This window comes from Dendronephthya gigantea, unplaced genomic scaffold, assembly GCF_004324835.1.
Source record: "Dendronephthya gigantea isolate DGI-Jeju-01 unplaced genomic scaffold, DenGig_1.0 000123F, whole genome shotgun sequence".
NCBI classification, from domain to species: Eukaryota; Metazoa; Cnidaria; class Anthozoa; order Malacalcyonacea; family Nephtheidae; genus Dendronephthya; species Dendronephthya gigantea.
In genome coordinates, this window is record NW_021163133.1 from 553,326 (window position 1) to 578,284 (window position 24,959).

General features: G+C 36.7%; 2 protein-coding genes and 1 pseudogene across 3 annotated transcripts in view; 2 read left to right on the plus strand and 1 right to left on the minus strand.

Moving 5' to 3' along the window:
- LOC114535724 (myoferlin-like) overlaps positions 1-13,671 on the plus strand; it is a 30,699-nt gene extending 17,028 nt beyond the window's left edge. For both annotated transcript variants that reach the window (XM_028557028.1, XM_028557029.1), the window contains exons 24-58: positions 88-194; positions 412-496; positions 929-1,039; positions 1,210-1,362; positions 1,859-2,008; positions 2,259-2,339; positions 2,782-2,861; positions 3,121-3,235; positions 3,461-3,563; positions 3,646-3,773; positions 3,914-4,084; positions 4,201-4,255; positions 4,387-4,464; positions 4,774-4,955; positions 5,315-5,464; positions 5,616-5,714; positions 5,790-5,951; positions 6,407-6,566; positions 6,932-6,996; positions 7,135-7,242; positions 7,709-7,840; positions 8,343-8,462; positions 8,681-8,716; positions 8,823-8,914; positions 9,369-9,539; positions 9,825-9,970; positions 10,179-10,321; positions 10,614-10,798; positions 11,379-11,426; positions 11,537-11,627; positions 11,729-11,828; positions 12,130-12,326; positions 12,734-12,843; positions 13,035-13,182; positions 13,392-13,671. In XM_028557028.1, the coding sequence (XP_028412829.1) occupies positions 88-194; positions 412-496; positions 929-1,039; positions 1,210-1,362; positions 1,859-2,008; positions 2,259-2,339; positions 2,782-2,861; positions 3,121-3,235; positions 3,461-3,563; positions 3,646-3,773; positions 3,914-4,084; positions 4,201-4,255; positions 4,387-4,464; positions 4,774-4,955; positions 5,315-5,464; positions 5,616-5,714; positions 5,790-5,951; positions 6,407-6,566; positions 6,932-6,996; positions 7,135-7,242; positions 7,709-7,840; positions 8,343-8,462; positions 8,681-8,716; positions 8,823-8,914; positions 9,369-9,539; positions 9,825-9,970; positions 10,179-10,321; positions 10,614-10,798; positions 11,379-11,426; positions 11,537-11,627; positions 11,729-11,828; positions 12,130-12,326; positions 12,734-12,843; positions 13,035-13,182; positions 13,392-13,424 (4,095 nt within the window). In that variant the 3' untranslated portion in view covers positions 13,425-13,671. The remainder of the gene's footprint in view (positions 1-87; positions 195-411; positions 497-928; positions 1,040-1,209; positions 1,363-1,858; positions 2,009-2,258; positions 2,340-2,781; positions 2,862-3,120; positions 3,236-3,460; positions 3,564-3,645; positions 3,774-3,913; positions 4,085-4,200; positions 4,256-4,386; positions 4,465-4,773; positions 4,956-5,314; positions 5,465-5,615; positions 5,715-5,789; positions 5,952-6,406; positions 6,567-6,931; positions 6,997-7,134; positions 7,243-7,708; positions 7,841-8,342; positions 8,463-8,680; positions 8,717-8,822; positions 8,915-9,368; positions 9,540-9,824; positions 9,971-10,178; positions 10,322-10,613; positions 10,799-11,378; positions 11,427-11,536; positions 11,628-11,728; positions 11,829-12,129; positions 12,327-12,733; positions 12,844-13,034; positions 13,183-13,391) is intronic.
- A 1,076-nt stretch (positions 13,672-14,747) lies between these two features.
- Positions 14,748-20,280, plus strand: LOC114535725 (annotated as a pseudogene).
- Positions 20,281-22,350: 2,070 nt separating this feature from the next.
- On the minus strand, positions 22,351-23,731 carry LOC114535774. The gene is made up of 3 exons (XM_028557093.1): positions 23,671-23,731; positions 23,115-23,421; positions 22,351-22,613 (listed from the first exon to the last, which is right to left on the minus strand). The coding sequence occupies exons 2-3, from the start codon at positions 23,415-23,417 to the stop codon at positions 22,410-22,412; spliced, it is 507 nt and encodes a 168-aa protein (XP_028412894.1). The 5' UTR covers positions 23,418-23,421; positions 23,671-23,731; the 3' UTR covers positions 22,351-22,409.
- Between the last annotated feature and the right edge of the window lie 1,228 nt (positions 23,732-24,959).

The following is a 24,959-nucleotide window of genomic DNA, read 5'->3' on the forward strand; positions in this document are numbered from 1 at the left end:
AATCGAGCTCTTGATTTGGTTAATTAGTTGCAAGTTACTATAGCTTTATATTACTGGTGGTGTCATCTGCGTTGTTATGATATATAGGAAATGAATATGGAGAAAGTGACATTGAGTTTGGAATCAAACGACTCAACAGCGGAAACAGCAATTTTACTCATTGCTCTTTTGGATGAGCTGATCGCGGAGTGCAAGTTCGTATTTATTTTTTCTTTTATAATTCTCGCTATACTGCGTAATATACCCGGGGATTGGGGAAGGTGGTGGGTTGTTCATAGTTTATAAGCACCCATCTATTATCACCTAATATATCTTCCAGATATCTGTTCATTTCTATGGTCAGAACTGTCGTGAACAAGTTTTTTATGTCATTGAAACATTTGTAGATTACCTAATTCATCTGTTAATTAGGAAACCATTGCCTTCCATAAATGCAAAAACACCAGGTGTCAATGAACTGGATCTTCATCTTCACGAAGCTAGAGTGTTGGAAATGGTGAGCATTCAAGTTCTATAATAATAACTAAGAAAATCTTTTTAGACCGTGCAGGTTTCTATGTTAGGTAAATTTTTATTTCACGAAGCGTATCAAATGATGCTTTTTCATCAGATTGTGTTCGTCCAGTGTTATCCTCAGTGACAAAAAATATATAATTTTAAAGTTAAGATTGAGTGTGGAAATAAGTGTCCTTGAACTAGATATTCAAATAGAATAACATGCCAGATTTGATTTTCTTTTTGTACGCATGCGCATGCACTGTAAAATAAGCACTATTTAGTCTTGGTACAACGTGCTTAGAAAACAAATGTTAAACACATGCATGTATCATGTGATCAATAGCAGTTATAAAGACTGATCGAGACAAGTGAAATGACTGTACAAAATGTAGCAAAATATTTTCAATACTAATAAAAACATTTTCCATAGATTTCAATCAGTGAAGAGGCAGCGAAGTTACGTGAATGTGCTACAGATATATCGGAAGCTTTGAGCGAAATAAATGGATTCCTTATTCGGCTGAAGGACATAGCGATTGAGGTATGGAATACTCTTCGTATCAATTTGTACCGTTAAATCGATATACTTGGAGACATTTTTTTTTACAATAAGCACTATAATCCAAGACCAGTTGTATAAAACCTCTCAATATGTTCCCTTTGCTGTTAATCATTCAATTTATGTCAGTTTCTTTATTCTGTTTTATCTAGCCTCAGAATTCGTTACCAGACGTGATAATCTGGATGTTGAGCGGCAGTAAAAGAGTTGCTTACTACAGAATCCCGGCGTATAAATTGCTTTTCTCGAAAAATAGTGCGGCGAAAGGGAAATATTGTGGAGAGGAGTTGGATGTCATCCTTAAGGTCAGTATCTTGTTTTTAGATGAGTACAAACGCAAGAATTCTTCATGTAGCAACATTTTAATCGCAAACGGATGAAAAAAAAGCTAATTCAAAAGGCACGAGATTTCAATACAGCAAAGAAAATATACACCCTCTTTAATGTTTGTCTTTCCAGTCTCCAGTAGCAAAACCGGGCTGAGTTTTTCCGACTCTAACCATGCAAATTGCAAATTTTAATCAAAATTCTGGCTGGCTAGTCTCAATTAGTTTAAGCACTTTTCATTGAAATCTATATAGTCAATGAAATCTTCTTTGAAAATTCCTGGAATCATCGTAATCTTCTCGGATATCATGATATATTAGCCTAACTAGGAAAACTCTGGGATTCTGTACCCGTTCAACCCTGCTGTTTTTTGTCTTGCTGTATTTAAAGGAACTCGAGCGTGAACGATTAAAAAATTGACGATGCTGTTTTCTCGTACACTATGCTGAATGTTTGCTTTATTTTACTTCCCAGTATCCGGGCAAAAAAGGTAAGAATATTGAGGATTTCCCCGAAGTCCCTGCTTACCTGCGAGTTATGATATGGTTTGGCTTGGAAGAAGATCAAATGGATTGGACAAAACGTGATGACGTCGAAGGAGATTTCTCAGTTTTTGCAGAAACTGTAAGTTTTTGGGAGCAATCAATCAATCAACGTCTCACAATTTTGGATACTCCAAAATGACTGGATACTCCAAAATGACGGATATTCGTCATCGTGAAGTAGGCAGTGCACGACGTACAACAAACTGATACAAAGTTTTGAGAATAGTAAAGGAAACTAAGAAAACTGTAGGAAACTAAAATTGTGAAGATCTTTTAGGAAGTGAAATTGTTGTTTTTGTTATCCTTAATTAATGCGCTTATTTTTTCAGTACGAGAACCAGATTTGTGTGTTGGGTTCGTGGACGTCAAAGGGTTGTCCCAGACCTAGTTTTTCCAACGCAAGAGGAGATGTGAGTGGATTATCTGAACTGATAATACACTAGATATAGCAACTATATACTAGTCAAATACTGATCCAGAATTAATGAACTTCCTAGAACGGAGAAGAATACTACCTCACGAGTGTCTCTTTCAACGCACGTTTTTAAGATTGATCTAGAACCTGTTTCCTGACCTTTGACGTAGATCTTGTTCGATAATTCCTTTCGTGTTGTATTGGGGCTCTCGAGGTTCATTCTTTTTAAGTATTCTGTCAGATCAGTTGTTTTAACCCTGTTCTCATTTTATTCATCACAGAACATTGATTTGCTGCAATCTTCAAAATATAGCAAACATTATTTCCTTTTAACTGTGTACTAAACTTTGAGGAAAAATCCCTCTTCGAAAAATGAAATGTTAATCACGATTTTATGCGTGTGTAACGAGGAAAGATGTCTTATTATTTCCTTTCAGGTGGCTTTACCGAAGACATGTTTCAATCCTCCAGAAGGATGGCAATGGGAGGATGATTGGTTTATCGATCCAGAACTTAGGTAAGGAGTGATAGAAGCTTACATATGGAGGGTCTAGGAAAGAAAAAAAACATGTTCTTCGAGCAGACTTTCGGGATATATTAAATTTAATGATTTAATTAGACAACAAGAAAAATGGACTACTTTTAAGATAAAAATTTCTGATTTCAAATGAAATTTGTCTAAATTGAACGCAACGAAAAACGCAATGGTAATTCAGACAGCACTAAATACTCGCATTAGTGAGACGTTTCTTGTTTTGTTTCTTCTTTACCAACAGCCTGTGTTATGATCGTGATACTGGTCATAAAAGCTTTCTCGAAGATGCGTTCGAGAATGAGTCCCGTGTGCCTGGAACAGCCTGGCAACCCGCCGTTCCCGCGTGGACTGATGTGGTATGTCCAGACTATATGATATCGTTTTTCAATACCTTTACCAGTAATGCCTTTCAATACTCGTTGTTAAGATACACTACATTTCGTTATTATCGGATTCAGTTAAAAACAGCCTTTACGGTTTCGTAAGCCTGTTTAATCGTCTTATGCTGAGAGTTTCTTTTTGAAACTTCCAGGAATTAATTCCCGAAGGTCTAAAAATATTGTTCTTTTTTATTTTTGTAGAAAAGTGACGCGATTACTCCACGCCAGGAAATTCAATGTCCCAAAGGATGGGTATGGACAAGCGAATGGAAAATCGATTTGAACAGAGCTGTCGATGAAGAAGGTGAATTTAGCAGTCGCGTGTAATGCATGTGTTGAAATCGTAAAGATTCAAGTTATTTCATCTTGATGTTTTTGTTCAACAGGATGGGAATATACCGTCGAGGCGACGTTGGCCACCTATGGTCCTGTGGAAAAAGTGTATCATTTGTGTCGGAGACGAAGATGGATCAGAGAGAGGAAGTTTGTAAAGGATTCTAAAAAAGAGTCGGATGTACGTATGTCATTTAATGAACCAATGACTTATTTTATCCTAAATATCTTTTTGCCAGCAAAAAATATTTCTCTTGACTGTATAAAGCACAACTCTTCCTCCATTAAGTGATTGATAGTAGTTTTACCGCTATTCTCCAGACGAAGAGTAAAGAGGTTTCCAAGGAAGGCTGGGAATACTCCACAGTATTCACCACTCGTTTCCATGCCACAAATCGTAAGATGGACTTGGTTCGACGTCGTCGTTGGCATCGTAAGATGACGCAGATGATACCGAGTGCGCCAGCAGTGTTTCTTATCACCAGCCAAGAAGTTAGTTCACATTAATAATAGTTATATAGCTTAACTGGAATACTTTGAAGTATCATACTTTAAGATTTCAGCTCATGCACTCTGTATTTGACAACTATATATGATAAATTATACAGGGCAAAGACCATGCTCCAATGCTCAACGCTCCAAGAATGTTCATCACCTTTGAAAGTAAGTATTCATTTTCATTTGTAATTAGTTTTAAGTTGAAAAGTACGAATGAGTAAATACACTACGACTGAAGTCTTCCATACGAAGGACAATACATTATATCAATGTGTGGATTTAATCTGCTTCTTTAGAACCCCACAAATATCAACTGCGTGCGTACGTCTATCAAGCGCGAGATATGATTCCTTCTGACTCTTCAGGCTTGTCAGGTACGTTTCAAAATTTCAAAATTTCTTAGTGTGGAATGCAATTCTTCTATCATGCCATAATCATGGCGTGACCATAAATGCTCTTTGATGATGTATTGTTAATACAATGAAGATATGAAAAAGTTGTTGGATTTTATACTGATGGAATACGTGAATGCATAAATGGTCTCGTTGCATGCAGCATTTGGTGCATGAATTGAATTCGATTCAATCGCAAATAACAGCAATACTCTACAACTGACCAACCAACTTGCATTGCCATGTTTTGCTGAGAGTTCAGTATTACTACTCAAGCGTGATTCTTTTTAGATCCGTACGTTCGCGTGTCTTTTGGTAACTCCAGCCAGGCCACTGAGATCCTCATGCAGACGCTGTGCCCGACCTGGGACCAGACGTTGATATTCGAGAACGTCCCGATCTATGGAAATATTGAAGGAGTGCAAGGCGACCCGCCACATGTTGTGCTGGAGTTCTTTGACAGAGATGCTGTTGTAAGTTTTGGTGAAAACTGTTTTCAAGTTAACCATTTTGATTGCCATTGTGTGTGCGCTTGGACCTTCGCTTGGACCTTCGCAAACAATTGATGTCAGTTTGCTTTAGTTGTCTAGATCAGAAGATTTTTGTTTGTCCTGTTTGGACGAATGATCCGAATGACAGATCATTCGTCTGAGTATAAATAAACTTAGTATAATCTAGATGAACTATGTAGATAAATATATCAAACGAAACTGGCTGATCATTGACCACTAATACGAGCAATCAAAATACTTAATGTGCTACTATAGCAGAAAATTTTTTCTGTGGTAAAATATTATTTCAAAACACTTTGTTTTATCGCTTTTGTTCGCAGGGAAAAGACGAGTACATTGGCCGTACTATTGTGAAACCAACCGTAAAGCTTAATGGAAGCCAACCTCCATCGCCCCAACTCCTGTGGTACGACATTACCAAAGGAGATGAAGACGCTGGAGAAATGCTGGCAGCGTTCGAATTGTTTCTGGTGAGATCTCGTTGCATATATTTTCTTTCTGTTTTTGAATTATTCCAGTCATTTACACCTCGATAATTCTGCTTAAGTATACTATTTTGCCATTTTCATCTCAGGTATTTCATTTCTGTTCTGCATTTCAATTTTCCTCGTGTCTTTACAGGATGAAGGTGCTGATCTGCCATTCGCCCCTCCGCTAAGAAACGAACTGTATTTGGTACCAAGTGGTGTACGACCTGTTCTACAGAGAACAGCAATCGAGGTGAGATAAAAAAAAGGCCACTTAGCTATACGGTAATCACGATATAATTCTTCATCGAAAATGTTCTGTTTTCAGGTTTTGTGTTGGGGAGTGCGAAATATGAAGAAATACCAGCTAGCTACCGTATCGTCTCCCAGTATTGAGTTTGAAGTTGGCGGCCACATAATTGAATCAACTGTTATCATGAATACTGCTAAGAATCCAAATTTTGATGATCCTCTCTTCTTCTTTGACATCGTAAGTCTTTTACTCAAGAGGCTTCTTCAAAATATTTCAAATAGCTGTGACACGAAAATCGGTTTCATTGTAGAGATCACTTTAATTGACATTCCGTTTCATTGATTACGTAAGAAAACTCTCCTTACTCAAGATATTGAATTTGTTTCGTATCAAATTCACCAGCGGGAGATTACATCACATAAGGAGATATCATAAATGCACATTCTTGTCGCGAATACCATCATATACTATACGATGTGATATCATACCGGTGAATTTGCATTTGAAACAACGAGTTTATAACAAAATCAACCTCGTTTGTCTAGGAAACTTAGTTTCTACTAGGAGACGGTAGTTTGATGTATTTACTAGATGACATTTTCGGACCCCGCTTTACCAAGACAAAAAATACCACCCAAAATACCAAGACATAAAACAAGCTATATCTCAGTATATTACTTACGTTTCTATAGTATCTTCCAAGAGAAGAACTTTACATGCCCCCAATGAACATCAAGGTTCGTGACAACCGCTCATTTGGAAGAAAACCTGTCGTTGGCTTATGCAGTTTGAAATCCTTACATCACCACAGACGAGAACCACGTGATCAGATCGACGCTCCTGATTCTCAAGGTACGGTTTAGTAAAAATTTTTTTATTTTTCGCTGAAAATGGCCGAATTGCACACGGAGTGATTTGTAACAACAATTCGTGATTCAGATGAATGATTAAGATAGCCCCGGTACGGTGTTGGTCAACAGACATGGGTGGCAGTTTAGAATTCACCAACACTTTGTAGTGTCCAATAAGATACACCCTTTGAGGCCAAAAATGTCTCATTAAACTTGGAAACAACGAAAAATGTTTTTAACGAATAATAGAATGCTACCTGTAACCTTGACTGGAATTTAATTTTATATGAAAATTAAAGTCATGATATATCAAATTTAAATTCTAAAATTCCTTTTATAAAACAGTTTGTATTGTTTTGAATTTAGAGGGTCATATTCCTCCTAAGTCAGGAGCTCACGCGCTTGAGATTAAAGAAGAAAAGAAACGAAAGGTAGCCTACTTTGGCACATGATAACTTTTCCAACTGTTTTTTTATACCTTACAAGATAAGTATTAAGTGAAATTGAATCTATTTAAATAAAGGCATTTATAAATGTTAATTGACTACATATTGTATTACGTATTTTAGAAACACGACTCGGAAGAAGATTTAGATTGGTGGTCTAAATATTATGCCTCAACCGGGGAATTAGCGAAGTCTGGTAACTACCTGGAGAAAGGATACGACAAGATCAAGGTATAAGCAAGGACTATCGTCTGTATTATAAAAGCTCACTCGCACTCAAACTCATGGAGTGGGAGATCTTAATCTTCTCATAACGTTTTAATGGCGGTATTTCCAGCCGAATTGGGCTTGATTTACCTTTCAGTGATTTACCTTACATCTTTCCATCTGTATATTCAGAGAAAACTTTCTCATTGATCAGCATTTGCAAAATTAATATGTCACACTCAATGAGTGTGAGTAAGCTCTTTGAATACAAGCGTACGTAACCAATGCACACTCATTACAGAGTACCGTTAATCTTTAACATTGAACATGTGCCAATGATACAATGAGTTGCATATTTTGCAACACTTTCGGTTTGGTGTTAATAGTTTCCACCTTTTTTCTGTCAAACCACCATCATCAATGACCGTTCCTCACAGCACACCTTTCTTTAATGATACAAAGAAAAAAAGGCGTAAGTTGTTTTTTCCAGATATATCCAAGCGAGCTTGAAGAATGCGATGGATTTGAAAGGTTTGAAGATTTTGTTCAAACGTTCACCATCCGTCGAGGAAAGAATAGAACGAGAGAAGAGAGTGACGAACATACTGTCGGAGAATTTAAGGTGCGTTCGATTAAAACAAGGAGGAATTTCGTTTTAGACCAATCATCATGTTTGTTTACATTTTCAGTTGCCCAATCAGAATGCGTAAATACTGACTACTTCCGGTAAAAAGCTACATTATTTACCGCTTTACATGAAGTATAAAAATTTTGGGCATTCTGATTGGCTTAGCCTGAAAATGTAAACAAATATGCCGATTAGTTTGAAACGAAATTCCTCCTTCTTGCGTTCTAATGAATCAGAAATTTGCAAGCTAAATATATTTTCTAACGTGTCTAAGTTTAATCTGGGAAGACGATGAAGAGGGGAACCTCCTATGGTTCCTAGGACCTTTCATTGAATAGAATTCTAATTGCTAAATTGCTAGTCCAAGTTTTTCCTTTGGTATAGATGTAATATAGAAGTAATCAAATGCATAGAAACCAGGACATCAAATTCGTCAATAATAGAGACATTGGTAATAGAGACGTTATGGATTTAAACTGTTATTTTCAAATTTTAGGGTACATTCAGAGTTTACCCTCTACCGAATAATCCGAAAGATCCACTACCTCCGAAATATTTACATCATCTACCCCCAAGTTGCCCAGTGGAATGTATTGTTCGTGTTTATGTCATAAAGGTAAAGACATGCATTTCCAGTTACCATTTAAATGAAACATCACAGTTGGCTTTTGCATTGAATTAGCTGTCTATAATATATTCTATAAAATTTCTATTGGTTAGCTAAAATGGGATCAAGCTGATAGTCTTTTTATCATCATATCCCGAAAATCGTGTCAGCTGATATCGCTAAGGTGTTTTCTATACCTAATCCATATATTTTTTTCAATTTTTCAGGGCATCGATCTTCAACCAATGGACGCCAACGGTTTGGTAAGGAATCTACGCAGAATCTCTTTTCAGAGTCCTTAGTTTGGAATAATATCTTAAATTTATCGAGCACGTAATTTAACGAATTTGTGTGTATTTTTCATTCAAGGCCGATCCATATTTGGTAGTGAAGTTGGGCAAACAAAAGATAAATGATCGCGAAAAATATGTCCCAAATTCCCTCAATCCTCTCTTTGGAAGGTATGTATTTTGTAATGGCTGAAAAATCGTAACTGAGAAGTGATCACATCACTCAGATTAGTTCAAAGAATTGTTGGTCAATGATAAATACTTAGTCGTGGGAGAAGAGAGACAAATTCTTTGTTTAGCAAACCTTTCAGACTAAGGTTATCTTTTAACCTTCTTCCCATTTATTTCTTTGTCATGACTCAATCTGTTTAGCCAGACAAATTATTGAGAATACAAAAGTAATTTAGTAAATCTCGAAACCCAAATTAAAGAAAATCCTTCTTCAGAACAAAGTTATGATGAGAAAACTTCATTCAAACATCAATACAATTCAAATTTTGACATAGTTTCCCCCCGTCCCTCTTCCCCGTGTCTATTTCAAATGCACTTCTGCTAAAAACCGCATGCGCACGCCATTATTTAGTAACATTTATTTATTGAGTTGCGTCGAAATATAATTTTTTAGGATGTTTGAGTTAACAGCCACTCTTCCAATCCACAAAGATCTTTGTGTCAGAGTTATGGACTACGACCTCATTTCCCATGATGACGTCATTGGTGAAACAGTGATTGATTTAGAGAACAGATTCCTGTCAAGTCATAGGGGTACCTGTGGTTTACCTGAAACATATTGCTTGTAAGTGCATATATAGGAACCGCATTAAGTCGAAACGCTTTCTTAACAAACCTCGCTCTACCGAAATGAATTTGTCAGCAGGTGTCCCTCAAAATTCGGAAAATCAGGTCATAGTGACTATCAAAAATGCAGAAGAATGTCGAAAGAGGGTCTGCTGACTTACCTTCAACTCCCGCAACCCTCCGCCCCGATAACGAATCCTTAGAAATGGCCTTGTACTCAAAAAAACCACTTCTAATATGTTGTAAACGTATCTCGGACGTTTAAAGTTTTTGTCAACTTCAGATCTGGTCCAAACCAATGGCGTGACTGTCGTACTCCTAAGGAGTTGCTTGCTGAATGGTGCGAAAATCAGAGCCTCTGCAAGCCGCATTACATTGGCAATACTCAAGTCATTATTGACCAACAGACTCACACCCTCAGCGCTTTTGGTGAGTGTTGTTGAAGATGTTAATTATCAATTTTAGTACTGATTGGCTCCGAAAACACTATAACGAGCAAATCAAACGTCATGTGACATTAGGCTTTTCTCGTTTGGCGTCATTATGTTCGAAATCGAAGTCGAAGTCGAACCACTGTTAGTCTTGTGCTCTTGCATCTTTCGTCTGCAATGTTTTTTGACAGAATATCTTCTCTTAGAACGAGGTCTTGTCATCCATTCCCACATGGGAGCGCCTGATCAGAGATTGGCACTTCACGTCCTGAATTCGTTGAATGTTTTTGTGCCGGAACATGTCGAGACACGACGATTGTACAATCGTATTCAACCCAATATTGAACAGGTAGCGTATGTGCTCCAAACCAGTCGACTCATCAATACTGGGCAAAATTTGGAAAAATTATTTTTGTGTTTAGCAGTCTTTGGGCATGCATTTTGATTTGCAAGTACATTTTTTTAAACGTTTCCACGCACCTCGAGACTGAGATATTGTACTCAACAATACACATTGCTGACTTTAAATTCAATTACATGCATGCCTAATTTACATACGGAATCCAGCACAGAATGCTCTAATATTGCAGATCAGATTGCAGGCAATTTTAAGAGATTTAATCCTTTTTAAATTGTTATAGGGTAAACTGCAACTGTTTGTGGACATCTTTCCCAAACATCTCGGAACTCCAGGACCGCCATTTAATATTTCACCGCGAAATCCAAGTAGCTACGAACTTCGCATTATTGTTTGGAACACAAGTGATGTTATTCTGGACGAAACCTCGATCACTGGGGAGCAAATGAGTGACATCTATGTGAAATGGTTAGTGTTAGACTATTATATTCAGATCAAGAAACAAACTCGAAGTTATAGGTTAAAATTTGGACGTTGCTGTGCTTAATTGTCGAATCACAATTTTTCTAATTCTGTCCACTCTAGTTTCTTTTAATATAAAGTGTTAAAAAGAAACTTCTTTCCCCTTGTTTTGCTAAAAATTTTTTAATAATAGCATGCCTATGACATAATTAGGAAATAAATTGCTTTCCGAGGGAAATTCGGTGAAGGTTCCTCCCCATATTTTCTTAAAATACAAAAAAAAAAAAAAAAACTTTGGATGTGAACATCACGTAAACCCGAGGTCTTAGTTTAAAGCGAGACAAAACTCAAGGTGGAGTTAAAATACCTTATTTTGTGTTTAACAAGTCATATCTTGGTTTATGTACAAAATGTTGACATTCCGGAGACGTCAGGTCAATTTAGTTGTTAAGCTCCGGAGACAACTTCTATATCAGTCTGTAAATATCACAATAATTGAGAAAACTCAGTAAGTCGTTCTAATCAAGCGTTCAAGATCGTGTATGTATTTCAAATATCGGATCATCGTATAATATTTGTCTTTTAGCTGGGTAGCAGGTATCAATGAGAAGCAGCGAACTGACGTTCACTACAGGTAATGCAAGCTAAAAGATCTAGACAAAACAACCGTCAATATCGGCGAAATGATTTTATTCTTTGTTACAGAAGACTTTTTGCGTTACTAAATATTCTCTGTTTCTTTAGATCTCTGGATGGCGAAGGAAATTTCAACTGGAGAATGGTGTTTCCATTTGATTACCTTGCTGCGGAGAAAATCATGGTTGTCAAGAAGAAGGTATATCGCTTTTGAACATTATCCACGTTTGACCGTGATTCGGGCATGGTTTGGTTGGCTTTTTTTGAAAGGATCTTTTGAATTTTTTCGTTTTCTTGCAGAGTCATTTCTGGAGCCTGGATTCAACTGAAGAACGATTACCACCGACGCTGGTGGTTCAAGTTTGGGACAATGATTCATTCTCGCCCGATGACTTCTTAGGTAAACTATATTTGGTTAAACTTCTTAAATAAACTAAAGTTGCTTCTATAGCCATTTAAAAAGGGATGTATACTGCATGTAATGCTTGGCCTCTTCATTCACGGTCTAAGCAGCATTGCTTCCCCAATTGACCAGTGAGTGTGTTGGCAGGTTGGGGTTTTATTGCCCCTAATTGGAAAATAAGTCCGGTTTAGTCCGCTAAAACCATGGCCAGGTGAACATTCCGTGGTGTTGAGAGACACTGTTGTATATAGAATTACCAAGGAACATTTGAATGATCTAACTACTCACTCATCATCAGGTGCGGCTGAGCTTAATCTTGACCATCTTACAAAACCTGCTAAGAAAGCGAGTAAATGTGGTCTTCATCAACTTCCTGATTTGGAAGATGCGAAGTTCCTGAGCAGTCAAAAGGAGGAGGTGTCGCTTTTTGAACAGAAAAGAATGTACGGCTGGTGGCCAGTGGTTGGTGAAGAGGGTGACGAAAGAATTTTGGCGGTAAGCGTTTGTAGAGCGTTTTTTTTTATGAGCCAGTTACTTGATGTAAGTTAACATTGAAGACGATTTAAGAAGTTGTAAGTGTTATTCCGCATTGCTATTCAGTAACTAGAACTACTTAATATTATACTACCTATTAGATGGGAAAGGAAATATTTTACAGTTCATCATATGGAGAATTTCTGGTAGATGAGAATTCTTTACAATTTAATCATATAATTTTAATTAACGCAGATATTTGTACGCTTGCGTACCTATTTTTTATTCTGCAAAAAGATCTAGCCTAATTTGATAAAGCCAGACGGACAGAGAGTTTATAACACGCCATTGTTATGAATAAACGTTATGTTATCGCTTTCTGTATGTCTGATATTGTGATTGAAATCTATGTTCTTTTACCATCTTAGGGTAAAGTTGAAATGTCCCTGGAATTATTAACAGCAGAGGAAAGTGCATTGAAGCCTGCTGGTCTAGGAAGAAACGACCCAAATGCAAATCCTGCCTTAGAGGAGCCACAGTAATACCTTGTTATAGTTTGTCCATTCTAATGAACCTTTCTTATAATGACGTCAAACGCAGAAAGCCTGATTTCACATTAAGTGTGACTGGTTTGTTAAGGCTGGTTCACACGATGAAATAAGCTCCCTAATAGGCTCGCTCGAGAAACAGTTGCGATGCTTAATTTTGTGGTAATCTTCCATTTTTCAGTCGTCCTGCAACGTCATTCCGGTGGTTCACGTCTCCTTGGAAATCAATGCGTTACATCATCTGGAGAAACTACAAATGGTATATCATTGGTTTCATTCTGCTTGTCTTGATACTTCTCGTAATTGGAATATTTTTCTACTCGATGCCGGTAAGTCATAATTTATCTTTATGGTAAACTCGAGAAAAGCTGAATAACTCCTCTTTTCTGCTATGTAAAAATCAAATCGCTGAAACCATTATTTAAATCATTACGGCATGTTAAAGTGGCGATAAGGTTTTTTTGAGACACCCTGTAGTGGAAGAGTTCAGTATAGTCATTGGTAAATAACTCGTATATTGCATGTTTTGTTTTCACAGGGGTACAGCGTAAAGAAGATTTTCAAAGTGTAAAATTCGATAATGAACAAACGCAAATTTCATCTCGTGGACAACTTATTCACAATACTAAGTCCAGTAGAAAAAGATATCGTCCTTGTCTGACAATAGTGATATTCACTAAATATTATTTTGCTAGTATTTTTGCACACAATGACCGGGATTCCATGGGGTTCTCAATAAACCAATTCATTGCATATGTATATTATATATTATTGGTTGTAATTTAAATTATTATATAGAATCAAATTGAATTAAAATTCCTAGAAAATACTAATTGCTCTATAATCTTGTATGTAGTCAGGGCGACCACTACGCACTATGAACAGCATTTTGATCTAGAAAAATCTCGTCACAAAATAAGTTAAATTCGTTAAATTTTGTAGCGAGTGTTTTGTAAAGAGTGTTCGAAATGCTAAGAAAACGTTAGCAGATCGTAAGAAATGTTCGCATTTGGCAACTGTAGATGCATCAGGAGTAGAATTGCATTGCAAGTTTGCAAGGAAAGTTGCATAGTGTAACACCGCCTTAACATTTGATGAAAAAGATGTCTATTTCCGGCATTTTACAACATTTTGCAACGAAACGTGAGGATCTTTCCCATTTTTTTTGCTCCTTCCAGCCATGACAGAATTAATTTCTCCGGGTCTATTTACAGACCGCATTTCGCAAGCGGAATTAATTCATGCATCTTTAGCACTTACTGTAATCAATCTTCAACAATCTTCCTCTAGGCTCTAATGCCTGGTTTCCATTTAGTTTCGACTCGCAAGCGTCGTGAATATATATGTCAAGGTGGCTGATGACATCGAATATTTCTATGTGTGTGCAAGGAATAAAAACAAAATTACATCCGGACTATTTCTTATCTGTGAAAATGACCTGTGCACGACAATTATACGACTAAATGGAAACCTGCATGCATGACTTAATATACATTAAATCTAAAAATCTGGGCCTTAAGGGTTGATAGTTGTCAAATACGGCCGTATTACGCAAAGTACTGTCTCCTACAACTGATATTCCTTACAGGTATTGCCATTTGAAAATGTTTGCCGAAAATTTAAACGGCGAAGATGGTCGATGGTCAGTCCACCTGTATATTATCGTTTTTTTAAAAAAATTGTCGACCTCTGGGAATGTTTTAAAAGAAAACTATCGCTAAATAACAATATTTTTTTAGCAATTATCCCTTTACTGTAGTGAAATATCCTCCTGCCCTAGTTTTATATAGTAATATAATTACATCGCTGCATGATCATAATTTTAGCTAGCGTTGTAGCCACCTGTCAATTTTGCAACGGTCTTTGATTTCACGTTATGGCGGTGTTGTTGAAAAATGAAATACATACAAGTAAGTGTTTTTATATGTTTTAAACTATTTTATGGATTTCTAATGGTAAAATATCGAAGAATTTATGTTTAAAACTATGGTTTGGTTCTTAGGCCATTTAGACGTGTTTCAGAAGTCAACAGCAACATACATTGTATGAGTTAAATGCTGTTTGTTTGTGAAGCTGTCTTTTAGTTTTAGTTGTATTAATGTTTATTTCAACCTCGCGTATTTCAAATGCTTGTTTAAAACGCTTTGTCGTTGGATCGCTAAATAAATTAGGCTACGGAGGCACCGATTTGTCGTTTGATTTAAGCGAACCTCGTTAACAGACTGATTATAATTGCTTCTGAAGACAATTGCAAAATGACAGATTTTGATCGAGAACAGCTATGGTTGACTCCTGCCGCGCGATCAAATCTTAAACGTTTTTAATTTGTATGTATATACTAAATTAAGATCTTATTCCATCCTTTCAAACCCAGCAACGCTAAATCTCGTACAAGGGACTCGAGCAGCATAGGAACTTTCTTTACAAAGTTGCTTCGAACGATTTGTACTCGTGCAACGCTGCCGATGCAAAACTGACTGGTCCCATTCTCATTTCACAGTTCTCACCCTAAACTGCATTTTTTTATGAGCATCTTTTCTGACACAGTTGTGCTTATGTTCCTTTACTGTCATAAATATCATTGTCGTAAATCGACATTTAAAAACTAGCTTTTGCTTTGTATTCTAGTAACCACGTGTAAGATGCTTCTTGAAGATATATAAAATTTCCCGCCATATATTGTTTTCATCCAAATGGATTCAAATTTGGAAGACACCAAGAGTGGTACAAAAAAGAGGGATATTTCTGAAGAAGACAACGAGATTGCAACAAAAAATGAAGGTGAAGAATTAAACAGACAAGAAAATATCGAAAAACAAGTTGGTGAAGGAAGCTCTGAATTGCTCGCGAAACAGGATGAGGAAGCGAGGAAGGACTCGAGAATAGCAGAATCTTCAAAATTTTCTCTTTCCTACGGAATTCCAAAACGTTACGTGCTGTTGCTCTTAGTGTTTCTCGGTTTTGTGAACATTTACGGTTTGAGGATCAATCTGAATGTTGCACTTGTTGCCATGGTGAATAATCGCACGTATACACGTGGTGGAGTGACTGTCAGCGAACCAGCCGAATTCCACTGGAACTCGAAAACACAAGGTAAACTTATGGCTAGGCTGTTTTCCACTATATCTGCTTTGCCCGCACAGAAAAGCTGCCCGAATACTCGAAGGTGTTTTATTGTAATTGTAAACGAACCTGCCCTAGGCCTGTTTCAGTCGTCGAACTTTTCATTTGCCGAACCTAATGTTAATGAGCTTAAGCCTTAAGACAATTTGCATTCTATTCGGCACATAAAAATTTCTACGTCTGAAACGGGCCTTAAAATTTTAAAGTTAACAAATATAGCCAAAAGAACATGATGACTATATGCATACCAATAAAAATGTAACGCTATTGTGACGGTTTCTTTTTTCATTAGGTATTGTATTAGGTTCATTTTTCTATGGTTACTGGGCTTTGCAAGTTCCAGGCGCGTGGATCGCGATGAAATTAGGAGGAACACGAGTGTTTGGATACGGCGTTCTGCTCTCTGCTCTGCTCACTCTATTGACGCCAGTGGCAGCGAGATATAGTGTCGGAGCTTTGATAGGACTTCGAGTATTTGAAGGTCTATTTTTGGTACGTATAAAATGCAATAAAAATCAATCGTGCTTTGTTGCCAGGGTGTTTATTTCACTTTTCGATGACAGTGTTAAATCCTCGTTCTTCCACTAGTTACAAGCACAAATGTATGATGAGTTACCCTCCCTGTTGGCATGCCAATCATATGACAGAATATTTACATTCATAGGGAGTTAGTTATCCTTGCAATCACGCGATTATGGAGCAAGTGGGCTCCTGTTTCTGAACGTAGTACCCTCGTTACGGCTGCTATTGCTGGTAAGAAGCAGTATAATATTGCTTTGATGAAATCTAGACTTGTTTCCAGTAGGCAGATGTGGCAGGCAGTTGATTTTCTAAAATATCTTAAAATGGTGAAATTAGTGGCTCACAATGATAACCTCTGATATACTATTGGTAGTGATTAATAATGTTTTCTAATTCTCAGGTGCAGCAGTTGGAAACATTGTTGCTCTTCCACTGACTGGGTTATTGTGTAAATACGGATTTGATGGTGGCTGGCCCACTGTCTTCTATTTTTTTGGTATGAACAAGTTTTCCAGAGGATTTCAAGAATATGTCTTAGGCAAAATGGTTTTCATTTCACCTGAAGTCAGATCTTTGCAGCAGTTGTTTTGGTTTTCAAATAACGTTTAACTTCTTGATCTAGGCTCAATGAGCATTCTGTGGTATCTTATTTGGGAATTTTTTGCCTACGAATCACCCGCCGTGCATCCGACGATATCAGAAAGTGAAAAAGATTATATCGAAGGGAGTATAGCGGATGAAAAGATCGAAGTAAGTTTTCCTATATGCAGCTGATACAAGTATATGGCTGTTCTTTTACGATTAATATTAAATCATAGTGCGCGAGCGATGATTACTTTTCACCTAATGTTCTTGAAGACACAAAATTCTCCTTAGCTGAATCAAATTCCTAACGTTACAAGTCTACACAAGCTGTAATCATTGTCACCAGCGCGCTGACAGCCTAAATTTTCATGTTTATTTTCGAAAGATCGTCCTCCTTGAAATATAGCTGTGTACCTGTAGTATTCATTGTACCAGTAGAATTGTTTATATATCTCCAGCGGCCTAATTTATAAGTGTCGTTTTTTGGTAAAATACGGCACCTAATTTTTGCAAAGGAGGGAAGTTAGTTTTACCAGAGTTTCAACCTTCCTCCGGGAGGAATCGAAGTTCTGAAGACCTTCTTCAAAATTATGTGACACCATTGCTCTTGATTTCACTATCGAATAGGGTCTATGGTTCCACTATTGAATAGAATCTGCCATTTTACATTAAACGTTCCTCAAATATAGTGATGCCCGCAGCTTCTTGCAGCTCTGGGCTTTATGTTTTTGTATTGTGTTCCAGAGCGACTGTCCGCCGTGGGGAAAGATTTTGACATCGCCACCGGTTTGGGGAATAAACATTGGACACTTCGGAGCGTGCTGGGGATATTATACACTCTTCACAGAAATGCCAACTTTCCTGAAGGATATTCTCCATTTTGACATCAAACACGTAAGTTAACCTGAGGAAAATTGTATTTGAGTACAATAATTCAGTTCCTTTTTGAAATTCTTCGGAGTCTCCATGTCGACATATCAAAGTCCATTTATTTACAGAGATAGTTATCCTTTTTATCCTGGAAAATTTTGGGCGAATGAAAATCCACGTCAGTTAGTCTAATGTCTGCGAGTTCCTTATGTAATATTAGGATATCTGGATGAAAAGCAGAGCTGTAAAGTGGAAGACGGCCCTGCGATAAGAATTTTGTCAAATTTTTTCATGTTCCGATTTTTTTCCATCAAAACCCTACTTCATATTCATTTAAAAGCAGCGCAAACCTAAACGTTGTTAGATATTTAGACAACACAACGTATTTCAAAAATTATAGAAGTTCAAAATGTAAACCGTTTGTTTACATACGGACTTGACTTCCACTTTAAGTTTTTTTGTCTGTGCGGACTGTGAGCTGTTAAGCTGTGAGCTGTGAGCTGTTAACAAGGGCAACCAGCAGTACTTGGGAAAAACTCTCCTGACTCCACTGACGAGCATTATACTCGAAATGAATTTCATTTTCTTAGCGTATCTGCTCAGTTTTACGATCTTCAATTTCATTTAGATGGGATTTCTGGCAGCTTGTCCATATATGCTCAAGTCAGTACTAGGACCTTTAGGAGGACTTTCAGCAGACTTTCTTATCAAGTACAAAATCATGTCAATACGAAATGTTCGTGCTCTGTGTTACGCTATAGGTAAGTATTTAAATTTTATTCTTATGGGCTGTTTTCCATTGTCCCGTTTTTCATACGTACGCACATGCAGTAAAACACTAAATCCTTTTATTATATACACAAGCGCCAGATATGAGGTATGCTGCAATTTCATTGGCTGGCTGATATCTGTTTAGTAGAGAAAGTAAAAAAAAATGATTTGGGGAGTTGAGTGAAATTGAAATCCAAGCTTTAGTTGATAATAGCACACCAAAATGTACCGAAAGGGCGGCAAAGTTTGTGTATATAATAAAACAGTTATCGTCATCCCTAAGTAATAACGAACGGTGACCCCCTCATTACTGTACACCTTAAACAGATTCAATTCGTTTCCTTATTTCTTTACCAGGTTGCATATTTGCTGGTATTTTTATTGTCGCCACAAGCTACGCGACGCAGCGATATTTGTGTGTTATATTTCTTGTTCTTGGCGTTGGTTTTTCTGGCATAAATGCGGCTGGTTATGCCGTCAATCACTTGGACATAGCTCCACGCTATGCTGGGTTGTTGATGGGTCTGTCGAACACGTTTGGTTCCATGCCAGGATTTCTCAGTCCTATGCTAACTGGATACATCGCACATTCTAAGGTAATGGAACTGAATAAGGAAAATATTGCCGGAATTTTTAGGCATCGAGCCTGCAGTCTGCTGCGGTTTCGCAAAAACAAAACGTAGGCAAATTAAATATTGGGTTGCGATAAAAGGCTTTAAATTACTAAATTCGTATTAGCAGTACCCATTTCTCTAAAAACGCCATGAAAATTGCACAAATGTTGTGTTAAACGCAGTATTTGACAGCAGATTATACCAATATTGTGTAGCCGGGGAAATTTAATTCGCCAATCAATCTTTTATTGAAAAAGTCATAATAAGCTTTTCCACAAGGCTTTTCAAAGCCAGCAAATTTTGAAGATATGGCAGGCGAAGGCTTAGGCAGTTTACCGCTGACTTCATTGGGGGCTCAAATGTCTGAGACTCTGCAGATGATAATGTAACAGAATGCATGCTGAAAATTCATGGCAAGAAAATCGAAGACTTACAAATTTCGCATTTTGTGCGCTTTAAAACTTTTAATAGCTCAAATATAAGTTTACAAACCAGTTAAGCGTGTTTATTTGCTGGGGCTTAATTGTATGAAATGTAGTGCCAATCATGCAGTTATGCGACCATACGGAAAGAGCAACCTCAGCTCAATTTGTAAGCATTCTCCCTCTGAAAAAAAGCAAAAACGAGTTGGACGGACATGCTCATTATTGTTGCTTTTATTTGCCCATTTTAGGATCCTGAAGAATGGAAAATTGTTTTTTGGATAACACTTATAATATATGTGGTAACTTCAATTATTTACGCCATACTTGTATCGGGGACGAAACAGCCCTGGGCAGACAAAAAATCCTAACTTTGTATAACCCGAGAATTTTATGGTATGGCCCAAGTGTTGTGTTATAGAAATGAAATACCCTTAAGAACAACATGTTGTACACCAACGATTTTATCTTTAAAACAAGTTAAACAAAGAAAAACAATTTAAAATCAAGAGGCTGTTCTTCCGAGTATATTTCATCCTATCAGTATTTTATTGATATTGTATTCTTGTAACGGTTTTCAATTTTTAGTGCGATATTACTTTATTACAAGATTTTTGGATATAATTAAATGTACGAGTAGCCGATTGCCAGCCGTTTTCTATACATCTACATGCGTGATTGTGATATGTAATGACAGGATTTTCCTGTCCTGTCCGATCCAAAGGAGAATTTTCCTGATTGGAAACTAGCCTTTAAAAACATTCTGTATTTCCTCTATTGAATTGGAGGCGTAACTTATGCTTGTATCCAATGTATCGTCCGCAAAAATGCTGGGTTTAGCCATATTTGAGCAACTTTCCTTGCAACTTGCAATGCAATTCTACTCCTGCAGAGGCATCTAAAGTTGACAATAACGTACATTTCGTACGCCCGGGAACACTCCTTGCAAATTAACATTCCTCAAAATTATAATTGCATTGCAAGTTGCAAGGAAAATTGAATGGTGTAATTTTGACTGCAATACTCAAAAACATTTGTCGTTCCCATTGGCGATTTGTTCTAAATGTTCATGTAATGGATTATTGCGGTTCTTATTACTGGCCTCAGGCCTGCTTAGCGTGATGGGGAACTGGTGACGAAAACTGGCAGGGTTGGTAGATTTTTTGAATAAATAAGCCAAATTTATTAACATAACATTCGTTTCCTTTGTTCAAAACAAAGGAATCAAAGTACCGCCAATAACAATGTTTGGCTTATTTATTCAGAAACGTACCAACCCTGAAAACTGGTCAAACCGGTTAATTATACAGTAAAATCACACCTGGTCGCCTGTTATCGTGTTGCTGCATTCGCTTCGTCAATTCACAGACATATACAACCAAAATAAGTATCATATGCATAAAGGTAAGTTGTGTGCTATTTTACTTTTAACGTGTTGTGTTTAGTCGCTGTGTTAAACGTTTTATGGCCTGCACAGTTTCCCAGTACACGCCGGCTTTATTATTTTGACTTTGGTGAACTATTATTATTCATCGTGGGAGTTCAGTAATTTATACAGCATCCGTTTTGTGTTGTATATTTCATTGCTTACAAGTGTTTGGTCTCCCTAGGACTGACATTTGATTTTGATCTGTGAGGAATGTAAGTTTGCAAACGTTTAATCATCTAACCCCTGCTGTATTCCTAAATCTCGTTTGATACGGCGTATTTTACATGTGCTGAATACAGGGTGTCCCAAAAAAAAGTCCTCGCTATTGAAATGAAGCTTTTGTTGGAATTTGAATGCATGATCAACGCAGTAGTGTGTAAATAGCATATTTATTAGGTTGAGGCATTCAAATAAAGCGTCTTGCTTTCAATTGGGTTTATAATAATATTAAGGCAATCAGATTCAAACAAAGGCTTGATTTCAATAGAGGGGACATTTTTTTGGGACACCCTGTATATTAAAAACAATAGTTATTAATGAGACATTCCAGCTTATTATCCATATTGTCTTTATACTGTATATAAAAAGTTTAAGTAATTAATGTTTTGGCAGGTGTTAAATACGTATACATGCAGCGTATAGCCTGGTTTTAACATAACACAATTCGTCATAATTCGTCGTAATAAAGAGCATGTACAATTCAACGAGAATGAACGACTATACAGGGTGTCTAAAAAACTGTGCGACAGAAAAAACTGTGCTAGCCCCTTTTAACACCCTGCCTGCGTGCGCAAGCAAACTAATTATAACCAAGAAGGAATAAAAGGCGCTTCTAGATGCTAGCTTGTACGCTATCGCAGGTCGCGTAAGAAGAAAACGGGATTCAGCTGAGTTTTGAAGCTTCTATAATCTTTATAAAATGTTTTACTTTTGAATTTTCCAGCCTTTTGCCGATTTTTAAAACCCACTAATATATTGCGTATCTACCATCCGTAGTGCTTTGCATTCAGCAGTTAAATGAAGGCGTGCAAAGTTAGTTTTGAGAAATTTTAGGATTCAAATTTTCGAAAATTTATTAAGTCTATATGGTAAGAGATTGACGAGAATATATAAAATGCAATTCTAACATTTTTTAATTTTATTGAAAAAGAACGTGGAATTAAAGTGATATTAAAATGTAGTATTTAATACACAAATCACGAGGGGCTTTCACAGCCCATTTAAAGTTTTTCCACTTTGTAAATTGTGTCGTGATTGAGACCAATTGTCGACACATCTGGGCACTCGCTCTTAGAAATTGTCTTGCTCTTTCCATCTGTTGTGTACAATTTCCAGCTGCCCCCAAATACAATGATCCCAGACACACCGTTCGCCCCTTCCCCAGTGGGAAATTCGGATTCAGTAGATGTGGTGTCTGTATAGGTCTATAGTAAGTAAAATATTACATGTGAACTATTTATATAACTGTCTATCATTTACAACATAACACTGGTATTAAAAATCTAGGCGAGTTGAGAACGTATATTAATGTGCACAGAAACTGATTTGTTCAGATAAAGCAACAAAATAAAGTGCATATATATATATATATATATCTTCGGGCAGCGATATGTGCATGCCGCAAAGATTTACAAAGAAGGAAACACAAAGGCATGCATTCATATATATAGCAATGCCATTTCGGTAATTACATTACAACTAAGTAGAAAAGAGGTTGAGCAACCAATTGGCAACATAGCCTTTAAATTATTGCTTGGCCCTTAGCCTCGCCTCCATGTTGTTGTGACTAAATTAACACCGTGAAAAGCCTATCATTTATACATGTTTTGAACATTTAAACCGATTAGATTGATTGAAATAAAAATATGAATTTAAGACAATTCTTAACAAATTTATCTGGGAGAAATGATATAAGACGAACTTACGAAATTTTTCCCCCAAAAGCTGTGGTGTTCAAACAAACAAATGCCATTCTCAACAAAATTGATGGTTTTTACAGCAGTGATTGGCGTCGCTCCGTTGTCGATCTGTCCAAAGCCATTACCTCCATATAGTGGAACGAATTTATACTCCCATTGGGGACCTTGAGTATTGTAGATAATCCAGTTGCCATAGTCTACCACAGCTTTCACAAAATTGTTTTCTGCTGGGATAGATTCATTATCTTTCTCATACGTTTGCTCATTGCCATTCTTTTTTGTCAAGGTTATCTTATTTTCTTTGGGCATCGTTCTTAAAGGAAGTAAAATGGTCCTTAATTAACTATAGTCTTTAATTAAGATTATATGTATATTATGTATCATATATACATTATATATATATATATAATAACGGAATAACAGAATAACTCAAAGGCGTTCAAAACTTAGCCGGCGTTTGAAAGCAATGGATGATCTATAGGAAGTCAACAAACATTGTCATTCGACTCTTTCTGCATAAAACTGATAAAACGGTCTTCATTATTCAATTATTTCAACCTACCTTTCAATTTACTGTGATTTTCGAGATCAGGACAAATCAATTCAGCTCAGCTTCAGCTCTGGCGATTCTTCTCTGATTCAATTCAACTCCGCTCTATATTTATAGTCAACGGCAGACGTGCAGGAATTTCAGCATGAATCAATTGATGTGACTAGAATGTTCAAATCAATTGTTTTGCTGCTGTTCAAACGGTTCCTATTTTTAACCAATTCACAGTGGGTGCTTATGTCCACATCACGAAATATGAATGAAATAAAGGCACACTCATTGGGCGGTTTGTGGCCAGATGTCTTTGGATAAATTCAAAGTGTCCGCTTAAGAAAAAGCTGTGAAAATGGCATACCACTCGATTGCATACCTTGGATTACGAAAATTATAGCTAGTTTAATCAGAGTTTATGACAAAACAATATCAAAAGCTCTCCTCCACTTAGACCTATAATATCCTCTTTCAATTCATATAATTACTAGAAATACATGCATGCAGCAACCCCTCGCCATTTCAAACGAAGCAAAATATTTCCTGAGCTAGCCAGACCTAACCTTCAATATTATGAAATGTCCTAAATGTAAAGCCGATAGCTGATGTTTCAAATTTTTTGGAAACAAATACATTCGTAAAGGTGAAGTGAAATCACCCGTTTTCCTGCTGCTTTCCGTTGCATTAAGTTATAGACTTTCACAGTTTAAGTGAGAGTTAATACTTTATATTAATAGAGAGTTAATACATTATAGCTAAACCTTCAAAACATCAAAACAGCACAAATAATATAAATCACCAAGCAGTGAACTTCGAATGTTGTTTTTTGATTATTAAATTCATGCAGTGATTACAGTCGACTCTATAAACCTTTAAAGTGATATTTGTTGTATTAAAACTCCAAAATACACTTTTAAGAACTCTTTTTGAAGTTAATACGATGATGTAAAGCCTTAAATAGTCGGTCACGTCTTCGCAAAACCGAGCAAAACGACACACTGTACAAGCTCATAAAATGTATTCGTACAGCAAACACGAAAGAAACCTCGAAATAAACAAAATAGACTCCTACCATTTCAAGGATTATAAACCAGTTGTTCCTTTTCGCCGCTAATTCTTCCAGTTCTGATAATATTTTAAACTCTTCCCAGTGTTTTATCTGTTATTTGATTCCACATTTCATATTGTGTTTTCGAAACATTTTTTAAAAAAAATATTTTGCAAAATGACAGTTAAATTGCTGACGTTTTTCACTGAAACACGAACGTTTCGTCCTAGCCAATTAGCAAGTTGCTAATTGCCAGTCGTCA